Source organism: Balearica regulorum, chromosome 7 (genome assembly GCF_011004875.1).
Source record: "Balearica regulorum gibbericeps isolate bBalReg1 chromosome 7, bBalReg1.pri, whole genome shotgun sequence".
In the NCBI taxonomy this organism is placed as follows: Eukaryota; Metazoa; Chordata; class Aves; order Gruiformes; family Gruidae; genus Balearica; species Balearica regulorum.
The window spans coordinates 6,554,431-6,568,590 of record NC_046190.1 but is presented as its reverse complement, the minus strand read 5'-3'; the positions used below and the strand labels follow the sequence as shown (position 1 = coordinate 6,568,590).

General features: G+C 43.9%; 1 protein-coding gene and 1 long non-coding RNA gene across 4 annotated transcripts in view; one reads left to right on the top strand and one right to left on the bottom strand.

The window, feature by feature from the left end:
• The window catches only part of LOC142602547 (uncharacterized), a 52,806-nt gene that overhangs the window by 5,274 nt on the left and 33,372 nt on the right, over nucleotides 1-14,160 (bottom strand). The window lies entirely within an intron of this gene.
• BAG3 (BAG cochaperone 3) overlaps nucleotides 1-14,160 on the top strand; it is a 260,283-nt gene that overhangs the window by 237,713 nt on the left and 8,410 nt on the right. Inside the window, exon 2 of one of the 2 annotated variants that reach the window (XM_075757775.1) lies at nucleotides 4,866-5,074. In XM_075757775.1, coding sequence (XP_075613890.1) covers nucleotides 4,898-5,074 — 177 coding nt within the window. In that variant the 5' untranslated portion in view covers nucleotides 4,866-4,897. Of the gene's footprint in view, nucleotides 1-4,834; nucleotides 5,075-14,160 lie in introns of those variants that run through there. The other variant, XM_075757774.1, reaches the window with a different exon arrangement.

Genomic DNA, 14,160 nt, shown 5'->3' with positions numbered 1-14,160 from the left:
TTGGACTGAGATTTGCCAGTAAACCTTGGAAAAGTAAACCAGATGTCCCCCTGTACGTTTGGGTCACTGCAGCCTGGAGCACAGAAGAGCAGTTTATCCACTAGGTGGAGGCCTGTAAATACTAATGGCGGATGACCACTGCAGCAATTAAAAAAGCCAGCTGAGATTGACTCTAATTCATTCTCCCGATTTCTAATGAAGTAAGGCAAGGTTATCCTGCTCCCTGGGTAGACCCAGACACCTCTTACACCAAAGACCTGTCTCCTTAGGCTTCTGCCTGCCTGACTCAGGAAGAACAGGGAACAGGCAACCAAAAATGCCTATTTTGTACATATTAATTTAGCTTACATATGCTGTTCGTAACATATTAGGAAAATGAGGAGCTCTAAAAATCCAAGTTGTCTGCTGCTGCCTATGTTCTGGATTTAATTTTTCTTGCTCTGTATACAGATCACATAAAGTAAAGGTGGTTTTGCTGTGGTCACAGCCATATTCACTCCCTGATTTAAGGCAGGTTGCATTCCAGGTGGAAATAAAAAGGCAAAAGAAAAAAAAATTGCACTGGAATTAGCTTCTGCAGTCTTTTTCAGGTTCTGAAATTTGGAAATCTGAGTATGTGTTTTGTGGACACCCAAATTTAGTGTAGTTGGACTGTGATTGCAACAGGAACGTTTAAAAAGCTTTTCTCCATTTAGACAGTACACATAGCCCTCTATTTTCTCATTAACGTTTTGCATCTTCTATTAAAGTTCATAAGAACTATATTTATCTATCAAATAATTTGCATATTATTACTGTAACTCAAATAAGCAGATGACGTGACCAAGCTATATGCACCATACATCTGCACCAGTATAGCAGTCCGCGTGAGATCAGACTGTGGACGGATATCTGCTTCATTGGCAGTTACACTAAATTATGCACCAAAAAACCATTGAAAATCCAGTCAGTGAAGCTGTCTGCAGCATATGTGGCAGATTAGCACAAGACTGTCAATCACTTTGCGTCCTTAATTTTCTGAAATTCCGGGCCCAGCTGTGTCGGTGGCTCTTTTTTTGTACTGTTGATGCAACCAAGTTCAAAATTCTGCACAAACCGTGAAGCCAAACTTCTGCATTTCTCTGGTTATAGTTAGGAGAGAATCCGTAGTTGAGACTTTTTTGCTTTTAGCTGAAATGGTTTCTACACCTGGAGCAGGATATTCAAAATGCAACCAGTGAAGTTCTGGGCTATTCAGTATGGATACTCTGGATTTGGATGAAACCATGCTGGTTGATTCATCACGTCTCTCGAATCTGAAGACTGAGAAACTCTGTGTGCTTGCTGCATTTATTAACAGAGCTTTCATATGACTCAATCTTAAATGTATCCAGCAGAGAACTTGGACCGTTGCCTGCTTAGAAATACAACACTAGACATGTGCCATACGCATCACTTCCCCACAGGTTCATCAATAACGGCGTTCTACAATACCTGATCCAGAACAAACATTTCACCTCACAGTCCTGATTAACAGTGCCTTGTCTGTTCAGGTGATCTGCTAAATCGCCATGGGTACTCAGGAGATAGAAAGCCAATTTAGAGCTGACTGCAAGACGTGTTGTTTCCCGGCACACCAGAGATATCTACTTAATTATACAATGAATAACAGTTATATGGTTATAACGGTGCTGCTTCCAACAACCTGAGCTAGAGCTGGAGTGCGTCTAGAAGGGAGCTCTCAGCAGCGGGACAGTCACACAGAGTCCTCGTGTGAACAGGAGATGAAGCAGATCATGTCTGCGGACATTTACCGATCCAACCTCCCAGGGAGACGTGGCAGCATGCAGTGAAGAATCTCCCCAGGGCGGTCAATCCTCTGCCTAGCTAACACGCTGTCCTGAGGTTTCCGGAAAGTGGCTGCAGCTACAGACTCAAGTAACTCAGAAGCTGAGGGCAATTCTCTCCGTAATTTTAAGTAAGGTCCAAATTAAGAAATTATGCAACTGATGGCTTGAGGAAGGAATGGCTTTGCTTTGCTTTGTGGTCCTGGGTGATTCCTTGGAAATCCCATTGTGCATACAAGCCTAATAATTTTCGAGTTGGTTTGCCTAGAATCAGCCCATTTTCAAGACAAAGAAAGACGTGAAGATCCTGTAGAGTTCATTAACTCCGGATAATTGCAATTACACAGCTTCTAGTTGTATTGGAATACCCTGGAGCAAATGCTTAGACCGGCACTCCTGGGTGTGCAAAGCACTGCACAGATAGGCACCTGGAGAAGTCAGGAGTGCTGTGTTTGCATCTACATGAAGAAGACAAAAAATAGCAAATGTTTCTTGATTGTTTTCCCTTCTGAAATGGAATATATAGACCTTGAGCCTGGAGCCTTATCTGAGATTAGCCAGACACTACAGAGACTTACTTATCTTAATAACAAATATTCCTGAACCCAAGATTTTTGCTTGGCAGTATTCCTTACATGAACATTTCCATAAATCATTTTGATCTGAAATATGGCTAATGGCAATATAAACTAGAAGCTACATTGCCTCAGGGTTGCAGTTAAGGCCCAGCGACAGCACAGTACAAGAGAACAAGAAGTGAATCCCTGTACTGCTACCCCGTATAACCTACCTAGCTGGGAGTCCTTTCACCTTCACAAGAAACCAGGCTAAAAACTACCTGTCAAGGAAGACAGTTCAATTAACAGAAAAAGCATGAGGTCTAGCCAACTAAATTCAATCACTAAAATGCTTTTCCTTGTCAGCCCAGACTGCTCTCTCTCCAGCTGGATGCTTGTCCACTCATGGGTTTCTTTCCTGCAGCATCTCAAGAGAACACCGAACCGTTAGCCCATGCTAATTTCTGTGAAATATAATCTCTTCCATTTCTTAGCAGGGCGTGTGCCCTCACAAAAATATCTAACTTAAGCCTGTTAGATACCCCTCTGAATTTTCCTTTTATTATTTTTTCACCTACTTGCTGACCTTATTCATTACCTCTGCTGAGTATATGGTTAGCTGTCAGCTGCAGCAAAACAAAGAAACCCCATTCTTCATGTCTCTGTTTACACTCTATCAGCTACAAACCCCATCTGTATCACTTCCTCAACATACACGAGTAATTTTCCTGCAAGACCTTTCAACATCTGTGTCCCCTGTGTCTGAATCAGCTGCTTTTGTTGATTTGGCAAAGTCTCTGGCATATGCTACAGGGAACATACGGTCTAAGCATGCCTTTCTGCTACGAGATAGAGAGCGAAATTCCTCTGCAGATCTCTACAGATCAGAAGCAGAATAAATCTCTGATATTACATCTTTTGAGGCAACTGCTGACATTAGTGAGGCTGAGCAGAGGTCTTATATCACTGAGAGAGCATGAGAGGTGGCAAAGGCAGGAGGGATGTCCAGGGATAGGCACCACAGTCCAGGACTGATTGTGGGATGTGCAAGGTACGGGACTCGTTGCTGTGGGAAAGTCAGTAACGGTGATGATTATACAGACATCTGAAAGTAAATGATCTGGGAAAAAATGATCAGTTTGCAACACTGATGAGTTAAAGGCACACCACAGCGAGGATAGAAAACTGGGTCCATGATGGACCACAGTGTGGTTCTGAAGGTGTGGGGTGTGCAGGATGGAAGAGCTGCAGGAATGAAGGAGCAAGTTTGAGCAATTATTAGGTTTGTCAGCATGACGAACAAAACCCACTCTGTCAAAAGATGAATGACTATCAGTGCCAGGCAGTATCAAGAGATCTTTGATCCTGCCCCAAGCAGGAGGAGATCCTGGCTGCCCTCAGGGGTGTGAACCGGCAGGTTTCTCTGAAGTAAGAGATCCTTCAGTAATGAGCATCCATCTCCAAAGAATGCATAACTTGAATTACTTGAAGCAAGTGGTTTTGCAGCAGGTAATGTCTGCACTTGAGGGACACTGTGCCTTCACTCTTCTCCTTAAAGTGACTATCAACAGGCATCTGCGGCTGTTCGTGTGACTGTCAGATGACTACGAGTGGTACAATTGTGAAGTGCAGTTACCTCAAACTAAACACACTGAGTGCATGACGTGCTGATAGAGCACCCATGGAGAAAGAGGTGATTTTAAAGCTCACATTTTTTGCCTTCAGATGTAGTTCTAAGTGAAACTGAGGACTGAGACACATATTTGCAAAGAGCTGAGAAAGTTCAAACCAGTTGCATGTGAAGAACAATGCCTGCCCACGCACTTATTTGGGAAGCAACGTTATTTTTGTTATTTGTCCAACTAGAACCTCGAATTGCCAGCCACGGCGCAAAGAGCTTTTGGGAGCTGTGGATTCTCCAAGGACACCGCTTGCCCAACGCGCAGGCTGCGAGGTACCAGACTCGGAGCCGCAGCAGGCACCGCGCAGGGCAGTAAGGCAGCCCTGCGTTGTACATTTACTTTCCCACGCGTGTTCCCGGAGCCCGCACCAAGCGCTGCCCCGGTGAGCGGCCCTGCAGACCGAGCTGCCGCTCGCCCGAAGGGAACCGGGGACGCCCGTCCCGATCCGTGCCCGGTGCCCCGCTGAGCCGGCGCCGGGCTGCAGCGCTCGGGGCGGCCCCACCCGGCCCCGAGGAGACGTGTGCGGTAACCCGAGGGTCGGCCGAGCCGCGCTGAGATAACCAGAAGTTTCCAGCCGGCCAGCTCCTCCGCCTCCCTCCTCCTCCTCCTCCTCCTCCTCCTCCTCCTCCTCCTCCACGTCCCTCCCCCGCCCCTCGTCCCTCGTCCCTCCTCCGCCACCGCCCCCCGTGCCGCCGTTTCCAGACACTTCCAGCCCGGCGCCTCCGCCCCCCCCCCCCCGCCCCGCGGCGGATAAAGCCGCCGGTCCGGCGCCCCCGCCCGGCACTGGGCACACGGCACGGTACAGTACGGCACGGCACGGCCCCGGCCCGCCATGAGCGCCGCCGCGCAGTCCCCGCCGCCGCCGCCGCAGCAGATGGAGGGTAACGCCGAGCCGCTGCCCCCCGGCTGGGAGATCAAGATCGACCCGCAGACGGGCTGGCCCTTCTTCGTGGATCACAACAGCCGCACCACCACCTGGAGCGACCCGCGGCTGCGGGCGGCGGCACAGGTACGGCGGGCGGCTCCCCTCCCGTGTCCGTGTCCGTGTCCCGTCCCGGAGGGGCGCGGCGGGACGAGGGGCGGCCCGCGGCGGGGGGGTGGGGGGGGGCCGGGGGCTCCCCCCAGCGCATGGCAATGCAGTGAGGGCAGGAGCTGCCTTTTGTCTCTGACGCACTGCAGTCCCTTTTTTGTGCATTAAATCATTTGATACCTCGGCCCTGTAATGTTTATTTAAAGTTGGTTAAGTCCAGCCGGCCTGCCAGGGGAGACGCGAACCTTGATTTATTTTTCAGCTGTGAACATCCCAAACAATGAACGCCCTCAAAAAAATTAAGAAACCCAGCCCGGACTTTTACTTGACAAGTTTTGTTCTCCTTTTTTTTTTCTTTTTCTTTTTTTTTTTTTTTTGATCACAAACTGTCTCTGTAGCTGTCTGGTCTGGTCTTGCTCTTAAGCATGCTCAGAGAAAAGCCGTATCTTAGTCCAAATATGTCCATGGCAGGAGAGGCGCGGAGGGGAGAGCAGTTGTGATTTTTGTCGGCGTTCTCAGGAACGGCCCTTTCGGGTCAGATTCTCTCGGTTTTGGGGAATACAGCCCGTTTGGGGAATACGGCCCTCTGACCCGCGCTGGTATTTTCGCAGCGCAATGGCCGTAGGCAGAAAGTGCTGGAAACTTGAGCCGAAGTAGAAGGTGCCTGGTGGGACGGCGATTCCCCCGGGGTTCTCGTGTGCTTCTCTGCGAGCAGCATCGCTGCACGGCCGGCTTGCCGGGGTTTGGTCTCCCGGGGTCCCCGCAGAAATGGGGGGCTGGGGGCTCCTCCACTTACCCGGGCACGGAGCTCCGGGGGCGGCCGGCGCCGAGCCGTGCTGCTGGCCGGGAGCCCGGGGCCGGCTGCCGCCGGGGAGCGGCCGGAGCAGAGCGGCCCCGGCTCGGGCAGTGCCGGCGGAACCCGGGGGCTGGAAAGAAATTGGTGCTGGGCACCGATCTAAGCAGGAGCCCCCACATCTTATTTATCTGTGCTGAAGGTATCTAAAAAATACAGCACTTGGGAGGTAGCTGCTGTCTTCGAAATGTGTCTTCAACAGACCTGTTGCAACTTGTTCTCCAGTAGCCTTACATAAAACATGAGGATCAAAGCACTCAATAAGTGTTATTATTTTAAGAACTTAATGCTTCTTAAAATAGTAATTGCCCAGTTTGTGAGTGCAGACTGTGACTGAAGGCTTGGTGTCCGAGCAGCCTGGTGTTGAAAAGAAACGAAAGGGATGCACTTTTCTATATCGAATTAACTCCCTTTTCAGCTTTTTAAGGGCTAGTTCATTTGATCTGTAAATAAATGAGATAATTCTAGTGATAATACAAAGAGGTCTTGGAAAAGTATGAATTGATAATAGGAATATTGAGACTGGCATAAGAAAAAGTGCTTTAACTCCTCTTTGGAGGCACCTGTTAGCACTGGCTGTTACGGCAATAAAAATAATAAATAGTAGGGGTTTGTATAACCATAAAACATACTTGAGAAAAGTGTGCTGTTTACTCAAAGGCTTTTGTTATGGAAATACCACTTGAAACTAACCCATTTAACAGAAAAGTCACATTTAAGCTGCTTTTGATAGTTGTGTGAAAACAGTTTGAAGTACTCTGATGGAGTGGTGCCTGAAACAAAACAAATATTCACCCCTATCTGATGTGAAATCTGTGGTAATGAAAGGTGCCTCTTCTGCCAAATTGCAAGTGTTATTACAGATATTACTCTGCTATTACAGACAAAGTTGCACCTGCTTTTGAACCGTTTATGTGGGACACACTTTTTTCAAAACGGGAAAATCTGCTGTAAGCAGGAATGTGTGTAGCAGCTTTCATTCATTGAAAGAGAGGGAAATATTTCCAGAGATGAATGTGGAAAATTGTTGATTTTTGGGAGTGCCTGTCTAACGTTGTTCAAAGAAAAAACCCTCCAGTTTATGGTGCTCGAAGTTGAATGTAACTGATCTCATACAGCCATTTGTCAGGGCCTTGAGTTAAGAACATCTGCTGGAATTAATGGGCAGCTTCTCAAATCCTTTCTTTAAGTACCAGTGTATTTCACAAGGACAGGTACTACTTAGCAAAACAATCTCAGAATCGGGTCCAAGGAAAGTATTTCCCTTCCTAAATAATATTTTCTTAGCTAGACAATGCCAAAGATGACAGATTACCCACTGACATTGAATTTCAAATCCAGCAGTAATTTTTGAAGGCATTAGATACTTTTTTTTTTGCACCTAAACAGGTAGGAAGGATAAAATCACAGATGTAGGCAGAACGAGAGACTAGAGAGGAACAGCTTTCTGATTTCCTTCATTCTCAGTCTAGCTCAAATGAGAACATTTAGAAGTGATCTGAGAATAGCAAAAGCTGACTGTGTGTGTCAGACTCCATGCACCTTTCCAAGGATGATTATACAAAGATCAAACTGGTACCGACTTTATCGCTGTCTTGCTTTCATTGAAATCAGCCAGTGAAACTGGCAAATTTTTTATCACCTTTATGACGGTGTTTAAATAAGCCTTACTATTATCTATCAAAATTCTGTCTCTGAGTATTTTTTCCCTTTCTGAAGAGACCTAGGCAAGGAAATTAGTTTCACGCTGTAATGGACAATAAATGAAGTACAGGTCTAAAGCTAACTGAGCTTTTCTAGCTAAGTAATATAGCTGAGACAGTGTTAGTAATGAAGTCCCATTTTTCCCAAATGGTCTTATTTACTCTAGGCTTGACATCAGTGTAACTATGCTGACTGCAATAAACTACCAGATATATAATCAGGTAAAATGAGAAATGGCTCTTAAAATTTTAACCCGTGACAGAGCCATTTTAAACCAACAGAACTAGATTTCAATTTTGCATTTAAATATGTATTTTAGGTGAGTTCATCAATTCAGACGGTGCTCTGTTATTTTCTCATTCAGTCTGGCTTTTTTTTTTACCCACATGAAGGATGAGTGTCCTTCCTTTGCATGTTTAGCTCTGGTACTGGTATGAAGTCATAGCAATATAAGGCTGGACTAGGGACACCTTCCTGAGAGAGAACAGAAAATCTCTTACTGTACTCCAGTGAGAAATAAACCATGACTTTGCAAATGATTGAAAAACATCTATTAACAAAACCTTGTGGCAGGCTAATGATTTTCTTCCATGTCTCTAGTTAATAGCAAGACATTCAAAGATCAAGTTACAATCAATATTGTGAAACGTGTATATGCATACTTTCACTAAAAAAGTGTTTACTAGCAATGTCACTCTTCTTCCTATCATTTCTTTGGTAGAATTATTAATTTCCTATGCTTATCTATTGTTGGTATTTTCTGTGTTAACTTATACCATCACAGCATACTTTCTGCATGATTGTCTTAAATTGTTTACTTGGTATTCCCCAAAGGTATGATAAAAATAGATTACATTTCAAGAAGAAAACAGAAAACAAGGCATGTATAAGTATTTATTGATGCCCCTTCCATATGTTGTTTCCACATGCAGTAAACCCAATGGGAAATACTGCAGCTAAAAATAGACCAAAGGAATTGACTGCGCTGAGCTTCACTGAACCAGTATCACAACGATCGATAGCTCAGTGATGCCTTGGGTTTGAGAGAAAAGCTGTACCAGCCACAAATCTGGGAGCAGCCATAAAAGTGATATATTTATTGGTTGCAACAGTCAGCCTAAACCCAGGAAGGAGCCATCCTGCCCTCTTACTGATGGCTTTGTTGGTAGTTGGGGAACAACTAACTACACCTCAGTTTCCATCCTCACCCTTCGTGACCGTTGCATCTCTCTTTCTCTCTGCTTCCCCAAATAAGTCTTAAGTCACTCGATTCCCATCTCTTTACCAGTGAACTTATTTTTGAGCACTGACTTCTCACGTTCAAGTTGACTGAAAAATTCTTGGTAGACTAAATTAGAAATTGCATTGAAAGTTGAATACAGCTTCTCTGAAACTCTCCGTCTTTTACAGTGGCTCACATCAGTGGAAGGGAATGTGAGGCTAGGTACCAATTTAGGTCTCTCTTACCTGCAGTGGTTTTTACATTGCTTATGCTGATGTACGTTCTGTCACAGTCAGGCTAATAGATTAGTTACTGGATTAAAAAGGTACTGTGTATAAAAGGCATAATATGTAGGAGTGGTAAAATTATCAGTAGGGGATTTTTGGAGGTTTGTGTACTGGCTTTGTCCAGATTCCCTGAAGCTGCTTTTGCATAGTTATTTAAAGCCCCCCCCCCCCCCCCCTTGATAGAACATGGTAAGCAGGGAGTTAATTTATGGAGATACCAATTAATCTGAAAACAAGGGATGGATCAAATTGGAAAGAAGAGAAAGGAACGTGAAGAAATGACACTGGAAATAATGCGGTAGTGTCTGGGCAATCACGCAAGAGGAAAAGCAAGGAAGGTCTTGTGTGGTTCTGCGTAACTCCTGACACAACATACCTCTGATCTGAAGGAGGAGTACTTGGGCCAGGTGGCACCATTCGTACCTAGAAATCATATTTTTCACACACAGGGAGGACTTTTCCATGACCATGTGGCAAAAATGGAATTGTTCCCACTAGAACCATGATAAGTCTGGTAACAACCCAGTATGCTTTGAGGTACGTAGGCAGTATCGCGCTCTAGATAAGCTCTGCCTCTACCTTCTCCTCTCTATGACAAGTTAAATATAAATATAAAATAGAAGAAATGGCTTGTTTGAACAAACTACTTACAGACAAAAAATACTGTATCTTCAGATATGTTGTAGAAGCTGTTGGTTTGAGTCTTTCTATTTTTCCTTCTTGGTTTTACAGACAGGAGAATGAGACATGGGGCTGTGAGTGCCATCTCCCAGTAGGTCAGGTAGCACGTTTTTATGGCTGATGGCAAAGCCTTGCAATTGATAAATAGGGTGCAGTGTAGCGAGTGTTTTTATAGTGTTGAGAAAGGAAGCAAAATCAGAAAACTGCGGTGTGCAAAATGAAGTTTAGTTGAAAATGTAGACCCTGACTATAACCTGTGAAATTCACAGCCAACTCTTCAACTGTTAGCTACTTATTCTCCTTTTTTTATGTGACATTGTTTTGCTAATTTTTGAGGCTTGTTCTTTCTTCCATGTTCCAAATTTCTGGCTCGCAGCTAATAGCAGGAAAGCAACAGGTTGACCACCTGCTCCTTAGGTAAGCAGGCAGCGAACAGAAATAACCGAATAGAGCAGCATGTCATTCTCACCACCCTTGACAAGGATATTTCTGTTAGCGCTCTAAAGGGCTTTCCTTTAACCCTGTCCATTAAAGCTGACAGGATAGGGGGTGATAGCAGCTCTCTCCCAAGAGTGCTCTGCTATTTGTAGTAGTTGTTGCATCTTTCTCTGAACACGTTCAATTTGGCCCATGGGAGGCTTTCTGTGTGTGGGCCAACCTCCACTCACGGGCATAAAGGGCAAATGTCGTCATGTCTGTGCCAAGGCATTTTAGCCTAAGAAAGAATCATCTTGGTGATCAAAAAAAAAAAAAGAACAGTTTTAGTTCCTGAAATAAAATTGGTCTGCAAGATAGCCAACATATTTGTTCCAGTAAGGCTTTCTGTTCTAGAAAGATGAGGATTTGACTTCTCCTCCAATTTTTTAATAGTGTTTGTTTATTTCTGATGGCATCAGTTAGAGCATGTGTTAATGGTAATTACAAGAGAGAACAAAAGGCCTGTTTTCCTATACATCTGCATGTTAGGAAATAAAACTCAGCATTCAACAAGTAAAACATCAAAAGCAGCTTGGTGCATAAATGGGTTACATGATGCGACCGGCACGAAGTTCTACTGAGACAGCTCATGCGACTGTGCTTATTCATGGTTTCTTTCAGTCATTAGCTAATGATACCTTGCTCAAATGTCTATGTGCTCAGTGTATATATTTAAGCACGAATTGTGAGTAAGAGTGAGAATGTAAAAATCTTTGGTGGCTGAAGCACAGTGGTAGGAAGTTGGGGGTCAGCATTGAGAGCAAATCACTCTCTGCCTTCCCACTTGTGTAGTTTCCTGGGAAGTATTAATGAAACATACTTTATGGTAATGTTGTACTATTAATATACTTAAACACAAAGCGCTGTTGAGAAACTTCTTAGAAATACTTGGATATGCTGATTTCTATCGGTAGCAAAGCTAGTGTAGTAGTTTTGATTTATTTACTTAGTGCAACAGAGAAGAGGGGAAAAAAAAAGGTCTGGCAAAAGTAAAATCCAAGTGGATATAGAATCTGGTTCTAATGGTGAGTTTTGCCTTTCCATGACATAAAAGAGTATTTTTTAATAAAGAGCATTGGTACATCACTCTTAGATTTGAATATTAGGTACTACTGGCTTTTTTGCTTATTCATGGTAATTTCTAATAAAAAATAGATTTGAGTATGTCCAAAGAAAACTTAGTTGTATTTCAGTCACTCAGTTGTATCGTTGTATTATGTTGTGAAAGAACATACTACTTCCTTCTTCCTAAATATACAGGATTCAGACTTGAAATCGTGGGAAGTGTGCTCTCAAGTCAGATTTTGTCAGATTACTGGCATTTTCTCAGTCATTTGAGCAACCAGAATACTTTGTTTACGTGATACTCTTTACAGCAGGAGCTTAACAGTTCAGAACCATATTGAAGTCAGACCTTCTGTTTGCATACAGAAAGAGGTATTTCATCTCTTGGTAATGTTAGTAAAATTTGTGTTCCTTTGCTAGATAATATTTACAAAACAAGTACAATGTAAATATTTGCACCGGTGCTCTGTAGGAGCTACAGAGGTGCCACAGAGGTGTATGTAATATATACATGCTTTAGAGAACTCGATTTATTGTACTATAAATAATATCAGTACAGGTCAAGAAAAATGCAAGAGTGTGATGGCAGCAAAACTTGCTTTTTAACAACTTTTTCCGTAGACCATTTTAGTATGAGGCATGAAAAATGTATTATGCAGTCTTAAAAGGGAGATTCCAAGTTTGATACAACTATTCAAGTAATCTAGCATGCACACAAAAGATTTTGACAAGTTTCATTCTATTGGTACAGCCATCTGGATGACTTCAGTGGCAATTTGCTGGCATCAGCAGTGGCTGAATTTGCAGGTTTCTATGTTTCAGTCTGGAATAACACTTGAGTGGTCAGGAGTTGTGCCGTTTTCCACTCCGGATAGAGTTTTGTTGCAAAGTTGTGTTTTTCTCTTGCTGTCACTTTGGTTTTATTCCAGTGGCACACAGTGTGAGAACTCAGTTAAAATCTGAGGAAGTTTGAGGATTTTAGCGTCACTCCTGACCATACCCTTCCCATGGGAAGCCAAGAGTAGAATGTGGGGGTATGAAGCGTTTTTTCCAGTTGCACAACTTGTGCTGGCTGCACCTTTATTTATCATGGTGATGGCCTCACAACAGAAACGCGTGTCCTCATCCTGTGCCGAGAGGTGGGACCGCTGTCACTCTTCCTGAGCAGCTCTCCCAGCACGGTTCAGCTGTCCTACTCACAGCTTGGTCAAAACACAGTGATGCTTTTTTCTCTCCTTGGACTGGTGATGAGGACTCCTCTACACCTGCTCGGTACCTCCTGAAATGGTGGATCAGGTCTGAGTTTCTGGTGGTGTTTCAGGGTACCTAAAGGGTAGATCAGGACTGCTTGTCAACATTTCTGAGCTGCTTGAGGGAATTTTTTTCATTTTTATGCTCCCTCCTTTTTTGGGGGGATTCTGCCTCTTAAATGTAAGATGAGTGTATGATCACAGCCAGGATTCCTGCAGCGCTGATTGTCAGTTGTGCTACTTATAGGAAAATTTATCGATATTCTGTTGCTCATAATTATTCTCAATTTTATCATCAAAGTTCTTGTTTTCTGGGATGAGAGCAAGAGAAATTTACCTCATTTTTTGATGCAGAAACAGGAGTTGGATTCCAGGGGTTTTTTTTATACTTAAACTGGGAAAGATGGTGGACTAAGGAGTTTCATTCATTTATTGGTTGTGTGTTTCTGTGTGGATTTGTGCTAAATGTCAGCTCTGGGCTTTTTCAGATATCATGTTTCTTAACAGCAAAACCTGTATTTGTTAGAGGATGAATAAAAATTAAAATGGATGTTTGTGGTGTCCTGGCTGGCTAGCCTGTGAAATTTAGGAATTAAAGCATTCAGAAGGAATCCATGAACCTCTTCTCTGAGGCATTATGATGAGTTTTCCAGAGCTCAATTCTGTTCCTCCCCTTCCCACAGTGTCCCCAGGCACACCTGCGTTTCTCCTGAAGTCTTCCAGAACCTGTTTGTCCAGGCTGGAAGTGCAGGCTTCCTTGCACAAAACTGAGAACTGCTTTGGCCAAAAGCTTGGTTATGAGGGTACTGGGATCCGCACACACTCACTGGTGTGCTAGATCCTCACTAAAACTGAGCCTGAACAGCTTGCAGCTGTCTACCTTAACCCAAGGGCTCTTCAGTCTTCAGTCCTGATGCTGCAGTGGTGTTCTTCAGTGCAGGGTGTTTCAAAGCACATGGATTGTGCATGTTCATGGACGTGTGAAATGGTGGGGAGAAAGGGAACAGGAAAGAAGGAATGTTGAGGATATGGTGATACAAACTGGCTAACATAAGGAACTGTTTGTAGAGTTGTGTTAAGTGTTGAAGAGAATGTGGATCAGGAAGAACAGTTGTGATGAGAGGACCTTTCCTAAATCTGATCTCTCTGCCTCAGAGCTACTGATGGGGGGGGGGGGGGGGGGAAGGGATGCTGCATTTGTTCCTTTACTGAGGGCTGCTCCAATATGACTGCACTTTTGAGATACACACAGAGAAGTCCTTCATGGTTAGTGGACCTGACTAAAGGGGAGAAAAGTCGGGGGCAAAGGACCAAGTTGAAATGCTAACTTTCCACAGGAGCAGCATAGGTTTTCTGAAGCTGTAAGAATAAATGACAAATTATTAGAGTATAGTTTATGCTATAGCTCTTAGAGGGGCCAGTGTTTCCATAAAAAAAAGTATTAGTTTCACTTCAGATATGAACTGAATTGTTTGAAAAAAGCAGTCCAACCTGATTTTTCTTTAGGTTTGGGCTAGTGCTTTTGT